This window comes from Vicugna pacos, chromosome X (assembly GCF_048564905.1).
Source record: "Vicugna pacos chromosome X, VicPac4, whole genome shotgun sequence".
Lineage (NCBI taxonomy): Eukaryota > Metazoa > Chordata > Mammalia > Artiodactyla > Camelidae > Vicugna > Vicugna pacos.
Window position 1 is genome coordinate 94353101 of NC_133023.1, and position 23438 is coordinate 94376538.

At 39.7% G+C, this 23438-nt stretch overlaps 1 protein-coding gene across 1 annotated transcript; it reads right to left on the minus strand.

Annotated features, from left to right (window-relative positions):
• Positions 1–626: 626 nt before the first annotated feature.
• On the minus strand, positions 627–21422 carry MOSPD1 (motile sperm domain containing 1). Its single transcript, XM_015249292.3, has 6 exons — positions 21288–21422; positions 10549–10802; positions 10358–10433; positions 8711–8928; positions 4126–4287; positions 627–2072 (listed from the first exon to the last, which is right to left on the minus strand). Exons 2-6 carry the CDS (start codon positions 10700–10702, stop codon positions 2041–2043), a joined length of 642 nt encoding a protein of 213 aa, XP_015104778.1. The 5' UTR covers positions 10703–10802; positions 21288–21422; the 3' UTR covers positions 627–2040.
• Positions 21423–23438: the final 2016 nt, after the last annotated feature.

Here is a 23438-nt window from a genome sequence, read left to right on the forward strand (position 1 = left end):
CCATATAAAACAGTGTGCAGCTGTAATAAGGAAAATAAGGATACTCTTTAAATTACTGAGATGGAAAGTTCTTCCTGGATATAGCGTTAAGGAGAAAAAAAAGCTACGTGCAGAATAGTATAGAGAACATGTTACCATTTATATATAAAAGCATAAAAATAAGTACGTATGTTTGGATAAAGAAACAAAGTATATTTAAACTAATAAGGGGTCACTGGTAAGGGGCTGAGTGGACAGGGAATGGGGGGACAGGGATGGTGAGGAGTGATTTTTTTTTACTGTATACCTTTTAATAGTTTTTGATTTTTGAAGCATGTAACTTATCTGTCAAAAATTTAAAAACCAAATGAACTCCCTTGGTAAATTAAGAAACGTAGAACATTTTACCTCACATATTTCACATCTTAGTTTTGCTCTTTAACTCACAGGAATAGGAGACAGCTTTAGGAAACAGGGGACTAAAACTTAGAGTTCCTCAGAGGTATACCCAAAGGAAATATGTAAATCAATGTGAAACGTAGGTCTCCATTTTCTTTTTATTTTTTAAAGTAATTTCTGTTCTTTACAATGTGTTATTTCACACACACACACACACACACATGCACGCACACACACACACACAGAGGACTTGAGGACAGAGAAACAAAAAGGATAGCCTCCAAACACAAGGTTTTTTTTTTTTTACAAAGTTCAAAATAGATTACATTTATGTGCTTTTCAGTCATTACACAATGATCCATTTAATGATTTATGCTCCCCAAATGGTTAAACAATAAGGATTTTCTATGAAAGAGTATACGTAAAACCTTTTACTTTAGAAGCAAAGTACTATTTCCTACAAAAACCAACCTCAGACATACATCTTGTGTTTACGTATATTCCTGGAGAATACTACAGTAGCAGTGCATAAGTTCATTCTGTAAAAAGATCTGAAAGATGATTTTCAAGAGACTCTTAATGCATTGTGCTCTCAGATAAAAATCCTAAGTCAAAAGATCAGTTACTATAACAATAATAGTTAAAACTGCATATATACGTTAGAGATCAGAAGAGGCTATAAAGAAATGTAAATAGTTGTGCTTTGGGGACTTTTTTTGGTAAAGTTATTTTAGTAATAAATACAAACTTAAAAAATGTCTTAGTGGCTGATATAAAATCGACATAGATATTGAGGAGTTTTTATACTTGGCTTAGAGTTTAAAGGTGAAAAATCATCTTCACATAAACCACCTGGCATTGGTAGTCCCAATCTGGGCTCGTCACAGTCAGGTAAAGGACTGATGAGAAAAGGTAAAGTGATTCTTTCCTCCTATTAACATAAAGCGTTATCCAGAGATAAAGCCAGGGTGTGCCAACCAACTAAACAAACGCCTACCTTCCTTTAGAATTCTTAGAGCAAATTGAATGGTCACCCTACTTCTTGGTGGTTGGACTACAACCTATTCCGTAATTCACCAGATAAATTAAACATGTCTTGTCTTTTGTGAGACCCTCAGATAAGCATGAGCTGTCAGTACTTTAGGCTTTTTTTTTTTTACCTTCTACACGTTAACTGTAAAACTCTTATTTTAAAAACACCATGGCAACTGTTTATAATGATAGAGGACAAGATGTAATTTACATCGTAACATTGATGTTCATAGCTAGGAAATGTAATTTTATTTTTAAGCTGGTCAGTTTGCTCTTTTAGGCCTTTAACTTTGAGGGACACATGACCTCAACAATCAAAGTGAATTAGAAAAGAGAATATAACAAATGTCTTAATTAAAGTCCTTTGCACAGTGGACTTAGATATAAAAAGAATTTCTTCAAATAATTTCCTAAGTGTCACTCAGAAGCATCCTTGCTGTCTGTACCATAATGTGTTGGAGTCCTTGGAATAAAATTATAGAGTAATTTAAAATATATATTATACATTTACAATTATTGTAAATCATTCAATAGTTTGTACCACGTTAATGGAGTGAAATAGAGATAAAAGGCAGTCTACATTCATATTTTCAAGATAAATTTACTTCAGAAGCCAACTGAATTCCTTGCTCATGTTCTAAGTATAGCCATTGTGATAAGACCTGAAAGTAAAAAAAAGGGAGAATGATTAAAAACATGCATTTTACAAAATCCTCCATTCAGTAAATAATTGTTTAGACCTCAATGAGCAAATAAAATACAGCACATAGGCAGGCACTCAACCAAGAACTCAGAGTCAATTTGAATTTAGTTGATACGATACAGAAGAAATCCAATTTACAGCAATAGGCAGTCACTGGATAGATTTAATGAAATCACTAATGTCTGGCCATAGCTAATTTTTTAACCATTAAATATACCTCCCACTTTATCCAGTTGCATCAGCTATAATAATAACAGACATGTCATTTTAAAGTGTCAGGAAAACCAGCCAGTGTTAGGAAACTTCATCAACAAAAACGATGTGAGCCTACTCATATCCCAGGGACAGAAACATAGTATTCTTGCTTGGCTGGTGTCTTCTGAAGAGACTCCATACACACCATAAAAAATTTATAATATAAGAATGTACTCAGTCCTAAATGAGTGGTAAAAAAAAAAGTGAGTGAAATAAAGTAGAGAAGGAAAATAATCACATAGGACTGGGGCAGTCAGAGAAGATGCCCCAAATGGTAAAGCTAGAATAAGCCTAAAAGATGGACAGGAGAGATATAGAACGAGATTGGCAGGCATTTCAGGTGAGGGAATGGCAAGAGCCAGGGCATGAAGTTAGGACCAGGGCTCCAGGTGAGCTTTTTGGGGCTCAATAAATAATGGGCTCTAATCAAGGATTTCTCCAGGGAAGCAGCTAGACAAGATGAGCTCAGGGAGGACTCAGAGTACGGAAAGTCTTAAATGCCAAACTATGGAGTTATACTTCATTCTGTGGATTATGGGGAATTACTGAAGGTTTTTAAGTAGGGAGTACTGGTGGTGAAACTGACACAGGATGGAAATCAACCTGTCGGCACTGTGATGGATGGTTTGGGGGAGGAATAATGAGGGGTGGTAAAAGGGGAGAATAGGAAGAGAAGGGACACAAACAGAAGTCAGGGAGACAATTTAGAAGACAATTTTGTAATTTAAAAAAGAGAGCATACCAAGGAATTCTGAGAGAATATAAAAAAGAGCTGGCATCTCAGAAGAGGTGAGAGACGACGAGGAAAGAACCCTCCTCCTTGACATGTGATAGATACTGAATACATGTTTGCTCAGTTGAACTAATTAACTGTAAGATGCCAAGCCAGGATGACTGAAAGAATGATTAAACAGGAAACGAGGGAACTGATTTAAAGAGAAAGGGTCACAATATTAAACAAGGCTGCACTGTCCATGTTTATCACTGTATGCACTTTGTCTGTTTCCCTAGGATCAGTTCCTAGAAGAAGTGCTGTACCATGGAATATATGGATTTTACATGTTATACATGTAAACATGTTATGCCATTGTAAATCAGCAAAAGGAAAATAATTGAATAAATATAGTATTAGGTACTAGATAAATAAGCTGAAAAGAACTAAATGTGAGCCAAAAATTAAATCTTAAAATGCACTTTACATCAACATGCTTTTGAAGCAATCTTTTAGATAAAAAAAAAAAATCAAGCCACCACCATCACCCCATACCCACGTAAGACCACCACTACCACCTCCAGACCATAAAAACTGCCCACACAGGGAGGGGCAGCATAGGGGCAGGGGAGGGGAGGTACACACTATTGGGTATATAAGGCAGGCTACAAGGATGTATTGTACAACACGGGGAATAGAGCCAGTATTTTGTAATAACTCTAAGTGGAAAGTAACCTTTAAAGATTGTATTAAATTTTTTTTTAATTTTAAAAAGAAGGTTAATTGTAATCAATAGTCTTTGGGCAAGCCATTTAAAGATTCTGGGCCTTGACTCATGTTAGGAATCCTTGCCTTACTGAGTTTAATGTTGCTGTTTCCACAACTTCCATGTTTTTACAGATGTATATTGCAAGTATTTAGGACACAATTTAGTCCAGACGAGATTTTTTGAAGAAATCATGAAATAAAGGAACAATGTATTGTTCTTTTCAAGAAAAAGAACCTGCCTACACGTATGCCCCAGATGCACCTTTTAAACACTTACCTAAGATATAAGCAGCTACTAATTTTTGATTCACACTTAAGTGGAGGTAGAGAGGCACCAGCGATTCCACATCCCCCAGCGTGGGAAGCATCAGAGCCGCAATGCACACCACTCCCAGGAAGACAGTCAGTAAACTAGGTCCTGAGGAGGCAGTTCTGTTTTCTGTCAAAAGACAAAAATCCCTGAGCCTGTTCCTAAAAACAACTTCAGACAAAAGTTCCTTCACAGTCTGGCCACCACTCGCCAGGGTCTTGGTTTTGTCTAACTTCTCTGCCCCTTTCCCCCTCATTTCCATTCTTTGGGGCCTTATCTGCTGGACTTATCTGGAAGCCCATCACTTCTGAGTCGTTACAAGATGGAGTGTTGAAGCGGCACTGTGAGGTCGTGAGTCCCCACAGAGGAGAAAGCGGCCGTCATCCTTTCCCCCTTCCCCACCGGAACCTGTGGGGTGTTCCAGCGTGACTCATCTGGGTATGTTTATCAGTTACAAACCTAAGAATGGTACGATTAGGTTTAGTATAGAACAGACAAATAGAATTTTAAGAGACTGAGCTAAAAATAGCTAGAAATGGAACTTCTGGCATTTTCTGCCCATACCCCAGTTCACTGCTTGTGTGTGGTCCATTCTGGAGCCCACTTGCAGTAAAGCCCCACTACCTTCTGGGAGTATCCTATGTAGGTGTTGAGACAGGTTTGGTCCTAATAGGTGCACCATGATGCTACCATTTTTGAAACTAAGGCACCAAAAAGGGACTACTTTAATATTACTACAGGTGCCTCAGAAAATTCTTGCCCTCTGCTCTACCCCTAGTTCCAGCATAAAAGTAAAAAAGCAGCAGAAACAATATCTGGCAAATATTATGCTAAATGAAATAAATCAGCTACAGAAGGACAAACACTACATGATGCCACTTCTATGGGGAACCTAAAATCGTCAAACTCATAGAATCAGAAAGCAGAATCGTGGTTGCCAGGGGCTGCGTTGCTGACGGGCATAAAATCTCTATTATGCAAGATGCATACATTCTAGAGCTCAGCCATCCAACAGTGTGCAACTCAATGATACTCTACTGTACATTAAAAAAATTTGTTAAAAGAGTAGAACTCATGTTGTGTTCTTACCACAATAAAATACAATTTACAAAACATTTATTACCAGGCCTGCTCTTCTACAGTTCTGGCTGTAAGTGTACAATACTCATACCCATATTTTTAAGAAACCCAACAGCATTTTCTGTCATCTGGTGGGCTTTTTCCACTACCCTTCCTTTCATTAAAAGGAACAGCCAACAGCAACACAATTTTGGTGTTTTATTGATGAAATAACGCTGTTCATTTTATTATTAAATGCAGCTTTTCTCAACTATTAATAACTTAGCTGTTGTGTGAAATTTAATTGAGCCTCACCAAAGCCAGATAGGTGAAAACAAATCCAAATTCTATAGTGATTATTACTTGAGATGAAACAATGGCATAAACACCTAAAAAGAAGTCTTACTTTTGTTAATGAATGTAGTACTTTTATATTTGGTGCAAAGGTAAGTTTTGAAGGCAAATATTTAGGACAACTACACTCTTCGATGCAAACCCACAGTAAAGATAATTTTAAGGAATTTTTACTATTTTTTTTTTACTATTTACAGAAATCCCCAAAACATTCACATAAATGCTTGACATTTTTCAAAGTGGAAAGTTTTTCTGATACTACAGGGTTGTAAAAATTTTAGAGATGTAGAAAACATAAAGGTTCCTATGTAATCTCATCCTTCTAGAGATAACACTGTTTACAGCTTGGTATAAACCTTTGGCATAGATCCTTGGTCTAGATTTTACAAATACCCACATAAACATGTCAAATATTTTTTTACATAAATGAGACCATATTATACATACTGTTCTGTAACCTTTTTCTTCTCACTTGGAAATATATTTGAACCTCTTTCTATGTCAATTTATAACTATCTACCATTCTATCAAATCCTTGTAAATGTCTGCCTGACATTCCATCTGATGAATATTCATAATTTAATCAATCCCCATTGATGGGCTTTCAGATCATTTTCAATTCTTTATTATTATAAACAATAATAAAGAGCATAATTTTCTTCAGCCAGAGGGCAGTGGCTCAAACCTGGCACAGCCAGCCATTCATTAGTAATGTAATTAACACAAACCCACTAAGATTCAGCTGCATCTTTTTAAAACACCTTTTTCATAACCTGGGCTTCGGTATTTTGTGCAAGGATGCTTTGTGGCTGTCTCTTAAAATGTATATATAAAATTGCATTTATGTGCATAGACAAGGTCTAGAGAGAAACATCGAACACTTATAGAAGCAGATTTGTTAAGTGTGGGGGAATATAGGTGCTGTTACTGCTACATGTCTTTTATACAATACATAAACTTGAGAAGAAATTTCTCATTTCTACTGCCTTTCACCACATTTTAAAATCCAAATCTCTCACGATACAGCTCCAACCATTTTCCAGCTAAACTCACAAAGGGAGCCTCACAATGCTGTGTCTGTAACATATCTAAAAAACATTTTCTAAAGCTGAAGGCGTGCAAAAATAATGACATTTCTTTTCTTTTTTTTAATAATGACATTTCAAAACCTCCCTGAGAACACTCTCGATTTGCTTCAACGTTTTATTTCAGAGAAACTTAATGAAAAGCCTTAGACTCCTACATACTGGGGACTACACATGAGTTACTGCTAATTTACTAAACATATCACTTTGTCAGCATAGACTGTTAGACCTTATTCCTTTACTCAATTTCCTGCCATATTGTCAGAAGCAGTGGGGTAACTACCCACAAATGGGACTTACTGGCAGAGACTGTGGTATCGCCCTCGCTCTAGAGAGCAGAAGTAGCCGTGGAAACCCTGTAAGGCACAACCGATCCAACAGCCCCTACCAGGTGAGAAGCCCGGCCTTCCTAGGGAGGCCGGGGCACATGTTTCCTGGGTAACTGCTCCGGGCCAGGCACAGTGCTGGGTGCCGAGGACGTAATGATGAACAAGACAAATCAGGTGCCTGCCTCCACTGAGCTTCCTGAAGAGGATGGCTTAGAGAGGTGGGTTTTCTTTTCAAAACAGAGACCACCATGGGCTATCCCCACATCACCTATCCTTATTCATCTACCTACTCCAATTTTACAATTAGAAGAATTCCCTAATGTACTTCAGATACAAGGGTTCATTATAAAAAGAAAATAAGAATAAAATGCTCAATTAATATACTTTTGTAATTATTTAGCCTTTTAGGATGATTTTCACTTGAATGCTAAACAATTTAAAAATAAAAGAAAATATATAATATAAAACACTAAACTTTTAACCCTTATTATTCTTGGCCATTAAACCAGTCCGTTAAAAACAAACACGGTCTCCAATGACCACTTTGCTTTAAATTACAAAGTTAACACCAAAAACCAAATACTCAAATGGCCTTTCTTGTTTGACAGGAGTCATTTTAAAACAGGAATCTGGCATTTCACAGCTATTTATAAGTCAACTTCACAATATTGATTGGACATCAAAGTGACATTTGACAGAGATTCTCTTTCAGCTTGAAAACATGAAAAACTGGTCCTGTCAGTTAATAATAGTTGCCGAGAAGAAAACAATCTACTAGCTACTACCTAGTTCCTAGTCTTGGTATCGCCAGAAAATCTGGGCACTCCCTCCCCTACATGAACTGAGGAGCCACTCGGCTATAGTAAATCAAAGAGGCATCACTCCCTGTCTTGTCGAAACAAACATTCTAAGTTGAACAAACTGATACGGATCTATTGAATTAATGTAATGACAAGTAGGTGGTTTTTAATCCCTCACATATAATGTTGCAATTTCAAGGACAGCTGCTATCGCATTCATATATCACTATCAAAAAGTTTCCATGCTTTTCTCTGGAAAATTTTATCTTCCTCCCCTTATAATAGGGTTGGAGGGAGATAATGAGAAGTGAAGAGGGAGGGGAATGACATCCAAAGAGTTGAATATGAGGATAGTGTCAATGTTGAAAGAATATATCATAACACTCCTGAATATCTAAGCTGGAAGGAAATGAGGAATGGAGAGGGATTCAATTAATAGCCCACAGGGGATATTATAATCTACTTAGTTTAATTAACTTCAACTTTAATGAGATTTTTTTTTCAAAATAATATGAACAGTGCACCAAGCTTGGCCTATTGCCAAACACAATCTCTCTCCTTCTTTGAATTAATTAAATGAGAAAGGATATAGGAAAGTCACAGAAACAAAAGTATAGAATTGCCAGGTTGCGCTAGCATTGTAAAGTACAGTGCCTGCTTTCTCAGGTTTTATAGACTTAAAAGGCGATGGTAACAGTCGCCCTCTCCTTACAGCCTCATCTGGGGAGAGGCATTCTTTTCTCTGAAAGGCCAGTTCTAGGCTTCTTGTTCGAGTTTAGGTGCCCGATCTCTAGGTCCACTTTTGAAGGAGTTGACTAGGTTTAAAGTGGCAGATGATTGTTCAAGTAATTCTTTGCTCCCTGTTTACTTTAAAGTTAAAAAATGTGTAAGACCTCAAAAGAGCTTTAAAAACAATCCAAACTACCTGGTTGAAATGACTGCTCAAAAAATAAACTTTCAGTTAAGTGTTCCTTTATTCTTTTTTCCTCTTCTTCCTTTTGTTGTTCTTTTGCCGATGGGAGAAGAGTAGCCACAACCTCTTTCCTTCCTAAAGCCTTCCTCTGGCTTTGCTCGGAAACTTGGAGGCGGAATTTGTCTATTACACCATAGTGACAGGATCGAACATCTCTATGGCGAATCACACTGAAAACATTAAAAAATAACAAATGCTGTTTAGGTTTCTGGAGGCCTGTCAAACAGAATTCAGCAAGAGATTTTAAACAGTAAAAGATTTCGTATGTATGAACTGACTGTAAGCAAATACTCAAATACAGAAATTCGCTGATGATGCTTTTTAAAAACTCACAGTATAACCCGAAAAGAAATGGGGTAATTCTGAAATATCTGATGAATAAAAGTCTTAATTAAAAGACTGATAGGTAAGGAAAATTCCTTTTAGCAATGACATTTTTTCCTGGATATCTGTGTGCAGTAATATTCACTAAATAGGATATATGACATTGTTTCTTCCCCACAAAAGTCTTATACATTTCTATTGCCACTTCTTTATTGTTTAAGTAACAAACCTCACCCTAGACTTAAAATTGAAATCTATGCACACAGGTAAAAATAAACAATTGAGTAAGTAGTTGACCCAGTAAGAGTAACGCAACAGAAAGCTAAGAATACATTTCTGTATCTCTCTGAAGAGTATAAAGCACTTTAATTTTTATGAAAGTTATCTGCAATGCCATTTATTTTACTTCGTTCTTAACAGAGAACACAAAACAGGTCAAAGGTAACACACTTATTTGGCAAGAGACTGTATTTCTTTGGCATAGTCCTCGCTTATTGTGTACTGAATGAAAGTCAAAAGAAATGTGCAAAACCACGTCCTCAAAGATACATTGTTTTATAGCTTTGAGATGATGAAAACGTACGCAAAAGAAAAGACTTCTGCTTCTCATCCTCATGGAAGATTTAAACAAATACAGCTCACTTGGTAGCTTAAATTAAGGGCTAGTCAGTGGATCCATCTGGTCACCACTAGTTCTAAAGTGAAAATTAAATATGAACAGCTTGAACAAACATTTATCTGACACTCTAAGACGAAATTATCTGGAAGAGCTCAGATAACCTTTTACAGATGAGTAGTTACACACTTGCTTCCTGTTTGTACAGGTTAACTTCCGGGCTTATTAGCTGAATCATTTTAGATGAATTTATATTACCAATGTTCTGAGAGCATAGTATTAGCTTCCCAAATGTCACTCTAACACCAGGATGTTCCAAAGAAGGCTAATTCCCTATTACATATAGCTAGAGAAATTTAAAGGAATGTTAGAACTTTACCTCCATAAATGTCCCTGCTATGACTAAAAGCACAACAATGAGGAGATGTTCGTGGAAATTATATCACACACATCAGCTCCAAATTATTATTTGGCCAACCTGTTTAGAATTTCTTAGAAACTTCTTAAAAAGAATGTTGATAGACTTAAACTTCCAGCCAAAATGCACAATATAATTAATGCCTACGTGGGAGCAGGTTCCAGAAAAGATGTTTTTTCAAGTTAAACACATAAATATTAACACACTTAAAACATGTTACCAGGAAGTGATTTTGACTTACATATCCACACAACACTGAGGCTTTACTGCACCTGCAGCATCAACGACAACATACTTATTTGGAGTAGTACACAAAACTGAAAGAAAAAGTCACAATGGCCATTAGTGGGTTTTTTTTTTTAAATTAGTTTCTACAAGTAAAAAATTAGTAGGGAGTGGTTAAAATCCATAAAAGAGACCTAGGAGACTCACCTTTGAACTTTAAGGCAAACTCATAGGGATTATACAGAGTCAACACTTGCTTATGTGTTGACTGGTCATCTGCATAAAATATTAGCTCCGTGGGAAATACAAACACCGGAAGATTTCCTTCCACTAACTCTGGCTGTCTTTTTTGTTGATGCATTGGCACTGAATCCCCCTTGCTGCAGCTTCTGTTTTGACAGTTTCAAATCTATTTCGGACTTTTCTTAAAGTCAGTTAAAAACTCCAAAGCATTTTGGCAACTAGAAAGAGAAGAGAGAAAGAAAGCTGAGTGATACCTGTTTTTATGACATGAGCGAGCTATCATCCCTCCATGAAAGGCATGATCAGCATGCATCAAAATAGTCCCCAAATCATTTAAACATGCCTTTTGACTCTTCCTCTTGGCTTCCTTACACAGCTTTTACCAAACTCTGCAAAGAAATCTGCACCTGTTCCTTTCACATTAAGGATATCAACCTATGATAAATTACATAAATACCTGAATACAGGAATAAAGTTTTTCTACTCAAAAGTAATCACCCTCAAAGAGCTGAGATCAAAGGGATTATCATTCTTTTAAAACCGCAGGTTAAAAAAAAATAGACTTGTGTAGCATGGCCTGGCCAGGCATTGCGGGGGGGACACAGTGGGTGCCAAAGGGGCCTTTGCCCTCCAGGAGTGGACAGCTAGTGGGGGAGGCAGGATAGTCCCAGAGATGGGAGCCCACCCGCCCCACAACTCACAGCACAGGGGCTCCGGGACAAAAGTGAAGATCGGTGGTTGTCTGAGCGATGATTTCTCTACAGGCCCCGTGCTGCATCTGAACATTCTGCTCCAGGAAACCCATTCCAGACCATTAAAATATCAAGGTTGATTGGTAGCAGGCAAATAGAATGTGAACGTATGTATTTACAAAAAAATTAAAAAATAAATTAAGTATGGCCACAATGGATTTGATATGAGTCAATCAGAATTCTTAAAGATGAAAAAATATAAAACAAAGTAAGCTTCCGTGATTTCCAAGGAAAAACCTGAGATTCACTTTTACACTCATTTCAACAATGCTTTAGTTAGTGCCTTTTGGCAGCACGGGTGGGAGAATTCTTTTAATCTTTTTTGTACTGAAACCTAAAGACAAGCAAAAATGTCTTGAAAAGAAGCTGAATATCCAAACTTGCTAAGCAGTCCTTAGAGTTTTCTGTGAAAATTCAAAGCCAGTAAGCAGGCCTTGGCATGTGAGTGCCACCGTGACTCCCCTCCTACGTCAAGTACACAGACTTTGTGAGAGCTATTTTCTTCCAGTTTCAGAGGCCTTTTTGGATTCCTTCTAGGTTCTTGAATATGTTCCAGAAAGTTGTAGCTGGCAGAAGTCTGACTGTCTGATAAGTAATGTTTCTGGATTTATTTCCTAATCTAATTTTGATCAACAACATTCTTATTTAACTAGCACCCCAAGTGTGGCTTTTTAAAATAAAATGTGAAAGCTAAAATATACAGTCACAGAAAATGTTTTATTTTCACCGTGTAGATCACACCTTTCAAATCAGCCATACACCACTTGCACTCAGGTTCTCATATCAGCAAAGAAAAATAGAACAAATGATTAAATTGTTTGGGTTTACCAGCTATTGGGGCTCGGATTCTGATGGAGGCCTTTTCAACTTTTATCAAATAGGATAATGTATAATCATGTGTGCAAATTTTTATTCTTTTCCCTCAGCTGAACACCTCTTCACAGACCAGGAACTAGGCCAGGAGCTATACGAAGATACAAAAATGAATAATGCACAGGCCCTGTTCTCAAGAAACTCTGCCCTCAAGAAATTCAAGTCTAATTGAGGAGACAAAATAAATATTTATTATAATGCATACCATTGTGTATAAAGTGCCAGGGAATTAGATGACTGCATGAATAATTCCACCCGGAAGAGAGGCCCGGAGATAACACTTGGGTGGTCCCTAAAGAAAAGAAGGGCACACGCTTCTGTGTTGGGGGGAGAAGGGGGGGCATTCAGCCCTAGGGATCAGCATTAGTGAGGACACAGAAATGTGAAGGTTAAGGTCGTGGTCCCCGGGCTGTCCCAGATGGCACTTTCTATTCATATACCTTAGAGCAAGTTGGTTGGTTGGGTTTTGTTTTGTTTTGTTTTGTTTTGTTTTTGACTAAGCTGAAAGAGCCAATCAACATTTTTATTAGTAATAATATTTTACATTCTTAAATTCATAACCGACTATGAACTTTTTGATTACATATACTGAATGATTGACATATGGAAAGCCTTTAGCACTTATTATAGGCTAGGCAATGTTCTACGTGTTTGTTGTTATCATTAAATTAGGAAGAGAACAGACGGAGAGGAATTGCCAGCAGCCTCTCCTAATCCAGTATTCTTTCTACCCTACCTAACTGTCTATTTCAATAAAATAAAACTAAGATTATCCTGAAAAGCATCTGATTAAATAACACTGAACACATCTTACTCTGGAACTCTGTTAGGGTGAGAACTTAGCTTATGATAAAAGGTGGCATCTCTCATTTGTGGAAGATAGTTTAGTCAATAAATATTGGTAAAACTAGATATCCATCTAGAAAAAAAAAGTTGAATTTATCCCTCACTCTGTATAAAATTCCAAAACTTTATTATAGTAAATTCCAAATGGATCAAAGCTTTAAATGTAAAAAAAAACATAAAACCATTAGAAACCACAGGAAATTTTTTTAAAAATAATCTTAGGCTTCCTAACAACTAGAAACTAAAAAATATTAATAAATTCAGCTATGTAAAAACATTTAAAATTCTGCATGGAAAAAAAAACTTTAAAGTTTAAAGTAAAGCCAAAAGAACATTTTCAGTTCATATCACAGGCAATGTCTAATCATCCTACTATATATAGAGAGGACCTGCAAATCATTTTAAAAAGACAGCTCAATATGCAAATGAGCAAACACTACAATATTTTATAGAAAAGGACACACAAACTGTTTTCAAACTTACAAAAGGATCTGTAACTCACTCACAAGAGATACAAACTAAAGCTATACTGAAATACATGTTTCTACCTGTCAGGTTGGCAAAAATCAAAAAGTTTGATAGCACACGGTGGGAGCCATCAGGCATGTTCTTACATTGCTGGCGGGCGTGTAAATGTAAATCCACTCTACCTGCCAAAATTAAATGCACGTAACCCTCAGATCAAGAGATTCTACTTCTAAGAATTTGTCAGGCATAAATATTCCCCTTGTGTGAAATCATGTATGTGAAAGGGTTGTTGTTGTTTTGTTTTTTTGCAGCACTGGGGATTAAATAAAATAATTTATGTGAAGCACACAGAATGAAGCTTGGCACGCAGTGTGAGCTAGTTGTTGTCGTTGTCAATTGCAAAAGATTGGAAACAGCCCAACTGGCCGTTAATAGGGGATTCAGTACATAAAGTATGAGACAGCCATTCATTGGGATACCTGCTGTCTATCAAGAAGAAAGAGGACGCTCTCTGTATGGGGTGGATATGGACTGACCTTCAAATGCAGTGATAGGTGAGAAAAGCGAGGTGCAATTCAGAGTGTAGTGAATGCTCCTATTTGCATGGAAAAGGGAGATCAAAGAATATGTAAACCTACTTTCCTGGGTATGACTAAAATATCTTTGGAAGGACAGCCTGGGCTGCCCCTGAAGAGACAAACTGAATGGTTGGGGACAGGGGTGGGAGGGAAGTTTCCTCTGGATACCCTTTTATCTCTTTTGAATTCTGAACCCCATGAATACCTAATTCAAAAGTAAAAAACAAAAAAAGTTGAATCAAACAACATCTCAACTAGAGACTAATTTGAAAAAGGTGCCTATTTTGAAACATAAGAAGGAATTTAGAAACAATGTGTGGAAAATCTGTTAATTGCATTTTCCAATTTATAATCTTTTAATAACATTGAAAACTTTAAACTATGTGTTAAATAAAATGATTTTAATTATTTAAAATAACTTTACATGCCACAGAAACTCATTACAAGGAGAAAAACCAAGATTTACTTAAGATGACTTGCAGACTCGGGAAAATGTAAAATTTTGTTATAAAGGAATATGAAATGGTTTGTAAATCTGGCTGGGGAGTCAAAATCAAACATACAGAACAAATGCTAAACTCTTGGTTCTAACCTCAAGAAGTTAGTTGGCACAGGTCAGAGTAGAATTTTTACTAGCTTTAAATAATGGCTTAGTAGAAATTCTTTTAATTTTGAAGCTTTCTCTTTACGAGCTGAATATTTTCCCATGATTTGTGAATAGGCTATCTATCCCTGGTCACAGTTAAAAAAAATATTTAATCATTTTTGAGCAGTTTATTATTTCTTTTCAGATCTCTGTTCCCATTTCTCACTTACCTTGACTGAGATATAAATGGCCTCCTAAACTCCAACCAGTGGAAACTGGGGAGGAATTAGCACCAAGACACCAGTGCAATATTAGAGACTCTGCCAGCAAACGTAATGAAGCGTGACACCTGCCTTTAATTGATAGTTTTCAGAGACTAACACTTTCTCTTTGCTCTGGTCAATATTGCAAAATGATAAAGTGCAGAAATTCTGGGGAGAGACTATGTACTAAGCTGGTAAAACCTTACTGCAAATCAGTTAATGAGGTCACTTTCCAAAAGTCAAAGCACACACAGAGGAAGTCAGCTCCTAACCCTCATCCTTTTACCAACGAGGAAAGCAGCCCAGGGTGGGTAAGGGTCTTACCCAAGGCTGCACAGGGTACTGGAGACAGCATGCTGGTCTCCAGACTCATTTCCCTAGATAGTAATCATCTCCCCTGTGTCTAGTTCAGAAGTCCTGCCTCCCTGATGGTGGTGGCCACATGTGGCCTCGTCTCTAGAAAAGTCCCCCGCTTTTCCAGAAGAGAAGAGTTCTCAAAGGGTTATCCAAAATTCAAGTCTTGAAGCCTGTGTTTCCTTTTCAGTTTCATCAAGGAAAAAAATGAGAGATGATTTCAGTGGCTGAGTTGCACACACTTTCTATTCCTGATTATGAAAGAACAGCAATGGCTGCCAGTAACTATTCATTAGGGCAACAATAACCAAGCTTTATTGTGTTCTTCCTCGCTGCATGCCCAAATTTTACTCATCCTTCAAAGCCTAGTTCAAATGTCCCCTCTTTGTGGCCTTCTATTACTCTGATCTACGTAGATTTTACAAATTTTATTACATTATTTTTTAATGTACTTACTGGATAGAGTGAATATTCTGATGTTCGTTTCATAGGGATTTCATAGGGACTCCCCAGATTTCAGGCATAATGCCATATTGTTTTTCTGTGGGGTTTTTTTTTTGCATCTGAATAGACTCAAGCTTGGTGTTAGGCACTTAGAAAAGATGCTGAACTTAAGCAGTTACCCTACAGGTGTCCACTACTAACTGTCTCCTCCACTGAGGGACAGCGCCTTCCCCAGAGCTGAACACCCTTCATCCACAAGACAGGCAAGCAATGATTTATCACTTAGGGAACAGTAAATCTATGGTGGCTGCTTGCCGTGGGTGGGGTGAGAGGAGAACGGAGGGAATCAGCACCCCCAGCTGCTTCTCCCCTCCTCTCGCCCACCCCCCACTCCCCTCTCATCATCTTCCTGCCCCCTCAGTGCCCAACTGGGCCAGCGGTGTTTAGAAATCTGACAGTAGAGCTGGGAGCCGGTGGACAGAGGAAAAGGAAACCGCCTCATCCTTTTCCTCTGTCCCCCGAGCCCAGCAATGCAACGAGTGCAATCTGAAAGAAAACCTTATGTGTGCACACCACCTTGTGACCAGTTTGCAAACTTCTCTCCCACCAGAAAAAAAACCTCAACATACTGAAACCCTCACCCACACTTTCCACCCTCAGTCTAGGGAGACCAGTACCCCAAAGTGGGATCATTTTCTCTGTCTCCCTCACTTTGAATGGACCAAGGGAAGGGGAAGAGAAGAGTCTGAGATAAACGGGGGAGTTTCAATACCTTTTACCCTCATAAATTCAAACCTTGGAGACAAAGAGCACAGAAACCACTTTCAAAGCCTACAGTCACTTGCCCTCCCCACTGCCTTTTTTGGGGAAGAGGAGGCTGCAAGAAAAATCAAATGAAATAAGTGATCCTTGTGGATTCCTGTACCGAAGTGGCTCAAAATTTGAAATAGTTAAGGATGATTCAAAGTACAGACTTCCCCGGAAACTAGTGACCCATCTGCTTGGCCACAGTGCACCAGCTACTAACCCTCTGTTCCTGGCTCTTGTATTCACTGATTAGGGTTCCCAGCTCCACTAGCAGGCCAGCTCCCTTTTATCTGGGCACAGGGGCTATCTCTTTCCTCCATACTTGGTGCAGCCCTTGCCAATGGCCTAACAGTTGAATACTAAACAGTTAAGAGCAATTATGTTCTTTTGCTTTACTCTCACTAGTATTAAAACTTCTCTTTCCTTCCCATTTCATAAACTCAGCTCTCTTCAACTCTGAGTTTCCAGTTTCATCTATTAGGATTTTTAACGGCTCGTATGTCCCTAATGTCAACTCTTTTACAAGTGATGTTGTAATCTTCACTTTATATTTTTAAGTAGTTCACTGCTCAGTATTAGGCAATTTTGTTTTTATATGGTTTCTAAGATTTTTTTGTATAATTTGATGTCTTAATAATGGGACTGGCTGCTATACATGATATGTAGTGACAGGCTATTAAAAGTTGAGTAGTGTATGTTTTAAGATTTAAAAGAAATAAGGATGCCCTCCAGTCATGTCTTTTTAAAAATCTCTTTCAAACTAGTTATTTCTAACCTTTGTTTTACAATATCCCAATATGTCTCCAGTTATTTCAGGATGTATGTGCAATTCTCAAAGCCAAGTCCATATTAATTCGTTATATGAAATATATATTTTGCTATATACAGCACTCTCAGAAGTGTTAGAATCACAAATTATTTCAACATTTACTGGGCACTTATTATATACCAGCCACTGTGCTAAGGAATATGGAGAAAAGATAACACCATGGCTTCAGCCCTCCAAAAACTCAGTCTGGCAGGAAAAACGGATATAGACAGTAATTAGGATGTGACGTGACATGTGTTAAAATGCTGGTAGCTGCAAAACAGCTCTGGGAGCATAAAGAAAGTGACAATCTGCCTTAAATGGGGGTTTGCAGTAGGAGTGGAGGGAGAGGGGCTGAATTCCAAGGAAGAGGATGAGTGGAGACACGAAAGACTCTTAAAATGAGCTTTGGCACTGCATATGGTTTAAAAACAGCAGTATGGGAGGCGGTGGCAAGAGATAAGGCTGGAAAGGTAAGCTAGAGGCAGATGGTGAAAAGTCCTGTAAGGCAAGTTTGCGGGGTTTAGACTTGATTCTGGATGCCACTGTTTCTCAAGATGTGGTACCAGACCACCAGCAGCAGCTTCACCTGGGAACTTGCTAGAAATGCAAATTCTTGGGTCCCACCCTGGACCTACTGAATCAGAAATTATGGGGTTGGGGCCTAGCCATCCGTGTTGTAATAAGCCCTCCAGGTGATTCTGATGCACATGCTGCTTTGCCGCTGCCGCAGGCAACAGGAAACATCCACATGGCTGGAAGCAGGGTTCTGACAGGTTATGACCTGAAGGAGGAAACTGGTTGCCACTGACCATTCAAGCACAGCACCCAACTCCAAAGCACTTGCAGTAAAAAGTAATTAAATATTGGATGAACATGGCATGGAGAGATGAGGGCCAACACTAAGGAAGTGGGAATGGAGAAGGAAACAGATTGCAGAGATGTTTTGCAGGTGGCCCAAGTTCAATCAGGTGACTAAGATACAGCCACACAAAGGTATGACCCAAATGGCTCTTCTATAAAAGCAAGCTGTAATTCTGTCAAATGTATCAACCACTAAGTGTTTTAAGGAGAAGTGGTCCACACAGACCCTCGAAAATGGGGAGGTCGAGAGCAATCTCTGTGTGTTCCCAGTGTCAAGACCAAAGAGTGCCCTGGCGTGCACCTGAATCTTCTGGTCTGCCTGGCACGTCTACCTCTCACTTCCAGTGAGTGAACCAGCTTTCATTTTAACAGAAATCTTTTGAGTTTGGTTAGGATGATTCAATCCCTGAGACTGACTGATCATTTCTGGATGTGCTGGCAAAATGTAATTTTGAACCCTGAAAAGCTGAAAACCAGACATTGGTTCTGGTCATCTAGCCAAGGGACTGCCAGGGTGAGAGCCTGCTAGGGCCTTCTTTTTATTCTAACTTCATCACTGGTCACAAAGCCCATTTAATTCAGGAAGAAGCTGGAATGAGTGAAAGAATCAGACTTTGTACTTTGCCCTGAAGGTCAAGAAAGTCAGGTGGAATTGTTATTTCTAATTTTGGAGGCAGGATTGAGTGGAGGCAGTCTTCAATTTCCTGATACAGAGGACAGAGAGAGAGGAACAGGTCACTCTATACGGTTAATTTACCTAATGAGGATTTTGCAGAGCGCAATTCTTATTTCTATTAGGACTCTGGGTACTTCTTGTTACTTGCTGCATGTTCTTTTAGTTGATATCAATATCTTGGCTTATTTGACCAATTTATTTTGTTCAATAATTGTTCCCAATCAAAAACTGCACTATTTTATGGAATCTGAGAGCTTTAAGGGACTCTAGAGATTAAAACAAAATTTTCTTATACAGATGAGGAAATGGAGGGCCTCAGAGAGTCAATCACTTAATCTATTTATCATAGGGCAGGATTCTCCAGAATGCTACAAGGTGGTAAAACAAGATTCAGAACACTAATACTCTAAGTTTTAGACAAGATTTAAAATTCCTCTATTTTCCATCTTCAACTTTTTAAAAACAATAAAAGAAGAGTGGCAAATTTTTTTATTGGGCTATTAGAGGCTTGGGAAGATTTTCTTGCAGTTTCTTGATTGTTTCCTATTTTTCAGAAATTTTAGTTAAATGTAAAAGGTCCATGAGAAAAAAATTTAATAAAAAATTGGGGAAGAAAATGTGCATGGACAATTTAAGAGGAGAAACAGGCATTATTTTATAAGCTATTTGTTCTATTTTCTATCATTGCCTATAACATGACTTTGTACTGAACACTGTCCATTCCGTTTAATTTTATATATATATATAGATAGATAGATAGATCTATCTATCTATCTATATATATATATATAGGAGGGTAATTAGTTTTATTATTCATTTTTTTGGAGGAGGTACTGGGGATTGAACCCAGGACCTTGTGCATGCCAAGCCATGTGCTCTACCACTTGAGCTATACCCTCCCTCTCATTTAATTATATTTTATATGTAAAGGGACTCTATCATAACAGGTTTGAAATTTTTCGATTTTCAAATATCCCGGTATTTGAGTAAACATCTTATCTTGAGGGTTCCAGAAATGCTTCAGAAACGCATTTAATCTTGAATCCGGTTTGGATATGTAGAGGTGAACAATCTGAAAGGCACATGTGGCCTGGTTTCCTGTTTTCCAAACGTCCCACTACTTTATACCAAATATATGTGTAACGTGAAAGTTGGTGTCCAGTCCCTATACAATATCCTGTATATGATATTTTGCAGGCAGAGATTTCCCGGTACTTAGAGAAAACAAGTGGACAAGATTTTCATCGTCAAGAATATATTAAATCCCATGGTGCCCTGCCTGGAAAAGTAGACTTTTCCCCTTCTGTCTTGGAATTCAAATTAGGAACACAATGCATTCCGAAAGTACAGCACTGCGTTTTAGGCAAGATCCAAAGGACTTAATTTTTCAGATTTCCGTCCTCTTCTTATCTCCCTCAAAGGTTAAAAAAAAATCCAGGACCTTTGTCACTTAACACTTGCCCTCTCGCTCCCCAAAGTGAGCTCTCTTCGATTCTACTGGGGCAGAAATGCTACTTCAGTCCGGAGAGGACAGATGTCAGGTACTGGACCCAGAGGGGAAACCACAGAACACGGATGAAGGGCTGGAGGGCTGAGGAGGGAGTATCAGACGGTCCACACTAGGACTTCAGCTCCACCTGACTGGAGCCTTTCCAGCCCCCGTCTCCACACCGGCCGGCTCCATGTGAAACCGGTCATGTGAGCCTGTTTACAGCCGAGCAGCTGGTGCAACCGTCAGGATCCGTGAGGAGGTCCAGGAAAGGGAAGGATACAGGCCACGTACCCCTTACCCCTCACCCAATTATTTCAAGAAGGCTTTTGCTCTCACTCCCTGCCTCTCCACCCCACTTTCCTGGCCCTCCAGCCATCCCGGGACGCCTCGCTCCAGCCCCACCGATTTCCTTCCAGTTGCGCCGCGGGGACCGGCTGGGCTGGAGGAAGGAGGAGGAAGGGCGAGGACGGTGTCACCCCGAACAGGGAGTCGAGCTCCCTCCCCCAGCCCTCCTCGAAACATCCGCCAAAGAGTTGTCCCTGGAGTCGCATCCCCGGGCAACCGAACTCTGCCGGGCAGGCACCGGGAGGATCTCCAGCCGGCTGCCTCCGCCCGGGCAAAAGCGAAACACACCCGGGCCGGCCAGACCCCGGGGCGGGGATCCGCGGGCGGCGGGGCAACTGACAGTCAGAGAAGGGGCAGAAAGGACTCCACCTGCCTTCCCCCCACCTCCCACCCGCATCCTGGCGCCACGGAGCCCTGCTGTCAGTCACAGAGCCAAGCTCGGGGTTTAGGTATGGCTCATTCTTTCCGCGGGGTCTCTCGGCAACGTAACTTCTACGTCTTCCCGAAGTCGGAGGAAGTGGGTGACGGGAAGGTGGGGGACTCTCACCTCGGCAACACCAGCTCCTGGAAAGCAGCTGCGACTGCTCCTCCGGTCCTTTGTCAGCATCTCTAGGCTGCACTGCCTGCTGGGATACCGGAGGACTCAAATGCCACCTGTCTCCGCCCTCGAGGATGAGCCGCGGTTGGGGGGTGGGTGGGAAGAGAGAGAAGAGGTGGAGTCGGGGGCGGGGCAGAAGCTGGGGGCGGGGCTTCCTTTCTGCCACCTGGCCTCTCGGTTTCTCCCTTCTCAGTCCCTGACCTGACCCTCCCCTCCCTTCCTGCCGTCCTTTGAGAAGACTAGATTCTTATAGAGGTCCATCTCTCATTGCACTTGTTAGGCAGTCACCCTTGACTCCTCCCGTCTTATTCCTCTACACACACACACATACACACACACACGCACACACCCCCCCCCCCAGTGAGTACAGAGGCTAGTTGATTCAACCCATCAATCACCTCTTTCTCCATGCCAACCTCATCACTACACATTCTCTTTAGGCCCCATGACTTTTTGCTTGGACGACTGCAGTAGCCTCCTGATTGAACTCTCTCCTTCCATTCTTGTCTTTGTCTAAAGCATCTCCCAGTCAGCAACCAGACAGCAATGAGAGAGACTGAAGATGTATATGTGACAAATTACTTTTCTGCTTAAAACCTTTCAATGTCTCAGCAGTACCATCTCCTTAGCATTTATATAAGGTCTTCTGCCATCCGTTTCTGATAACCCAATATTCGAGCCCATGAACTGACCATCGGTGGAAGACAGTGAGGCCTGGGACAACTCAACCAGTGCTGGCTGCCCTAAATACTCCCCCTTGAAAGAAGGCTACTACACTGTCAGTAATGCTCATAGGTCCCATGGAGTATCATTAAAGACAGGACTTTCAAAATTAAATTTTAATGTTGTCCATAAAGGAAGAGTAGGGTACAGCCACCCCAGGTCCCTTCCCCACAAGTGTAAGGCCCAAAGAATCTCCCCCAGTTGCCCCAGACAAGCAGTGGGCTTCCAGTAGATCTCCCCTGGTCTTGGGGTTCAGATGCCTTGGCTCATAGATTCCCTCAGTTTATAATGCCCTTCTGTCTTTGGAATACCTACCTATCTTTCAAGGCCCAGGGGAAATGTCACTTCCTTCAGTAAACCTCCAGGATCTTTCATGAGAACTATTAACTCCTGCTGCATCACCATAGAATGGTACTTATTCTGCTTTGCAATTCTTCCTGACTTAGGTAATCGCTAGTCCTGTGTATGTCTTCCTTTCTCTCTTGCCTAGACTAAGAATTCCTCAAAGCGCATCCGTGGCTGGCAGCAGAATGCCTGATCTAAAAGAAACATCACACGATTGGATGAAAGGAATGAAATCCTTTGGCTTCACCTCCTGAAGCCCTCAGGAGGCCAGGAAAGGATCCTAGGCCAGGCCTCATATAACCACCACCCTCCCTTCACGAGGACTTCTCCATCTTGATCCAGCCATATGTCATTCTGCAGACACAAACTGGTTAGGCAGCAGAACATTGCAAAAGGACCAAAGCTTGTACTTCCCTTGCAGGTCAGACTGGTTTGTGGTACAATATGTGGTTGTGGAAAATGCAACTGGTATAGTCGACATGACAGTCAAGTATAGAAAGGCTTCATGGTGCCATGGAAAATAACTAAGTTTCCAAATGTAGCCGTATCTCCTACCTTTGGGAGGCTGCAGACTCCTATTTGCTTCAGGCTCCCCTTGGGCTTCACATCCCTTCAGACCTTGTAAACTGTGTTATAAGGTATTCTTTTACAAAAGTAGGCATCTTTCTTTGTGTTGCTCTTGCATCATTTACACTCTGGCACAGTTTCCTCATCTCTAAAATGGGGACAAGTTTACGAGGTTGTTAGGTGGTTCCCATGTGGTAATATTTATAGTTCTATGTGATAGTGTAGCTACAGGATGCTCTTCAAGTGTAAGGTCTGTCTTATTATTACCTGTTTGAAAACCTTTACGCTCTACTACTTAGGTATGTGTGTTTGAGATTCCACATTAGGAATCAAAGCCTGTATTGAGAATTCCTGGGGATAATGCTTTAATTCATGGTTTCCCAAATTTGCCTGAAGAATCACCTGAAGCCGTTGACTTAAAGAAAGATACACAACATAAGAGTTGTGGGTTTCAGTTTTCTTCAG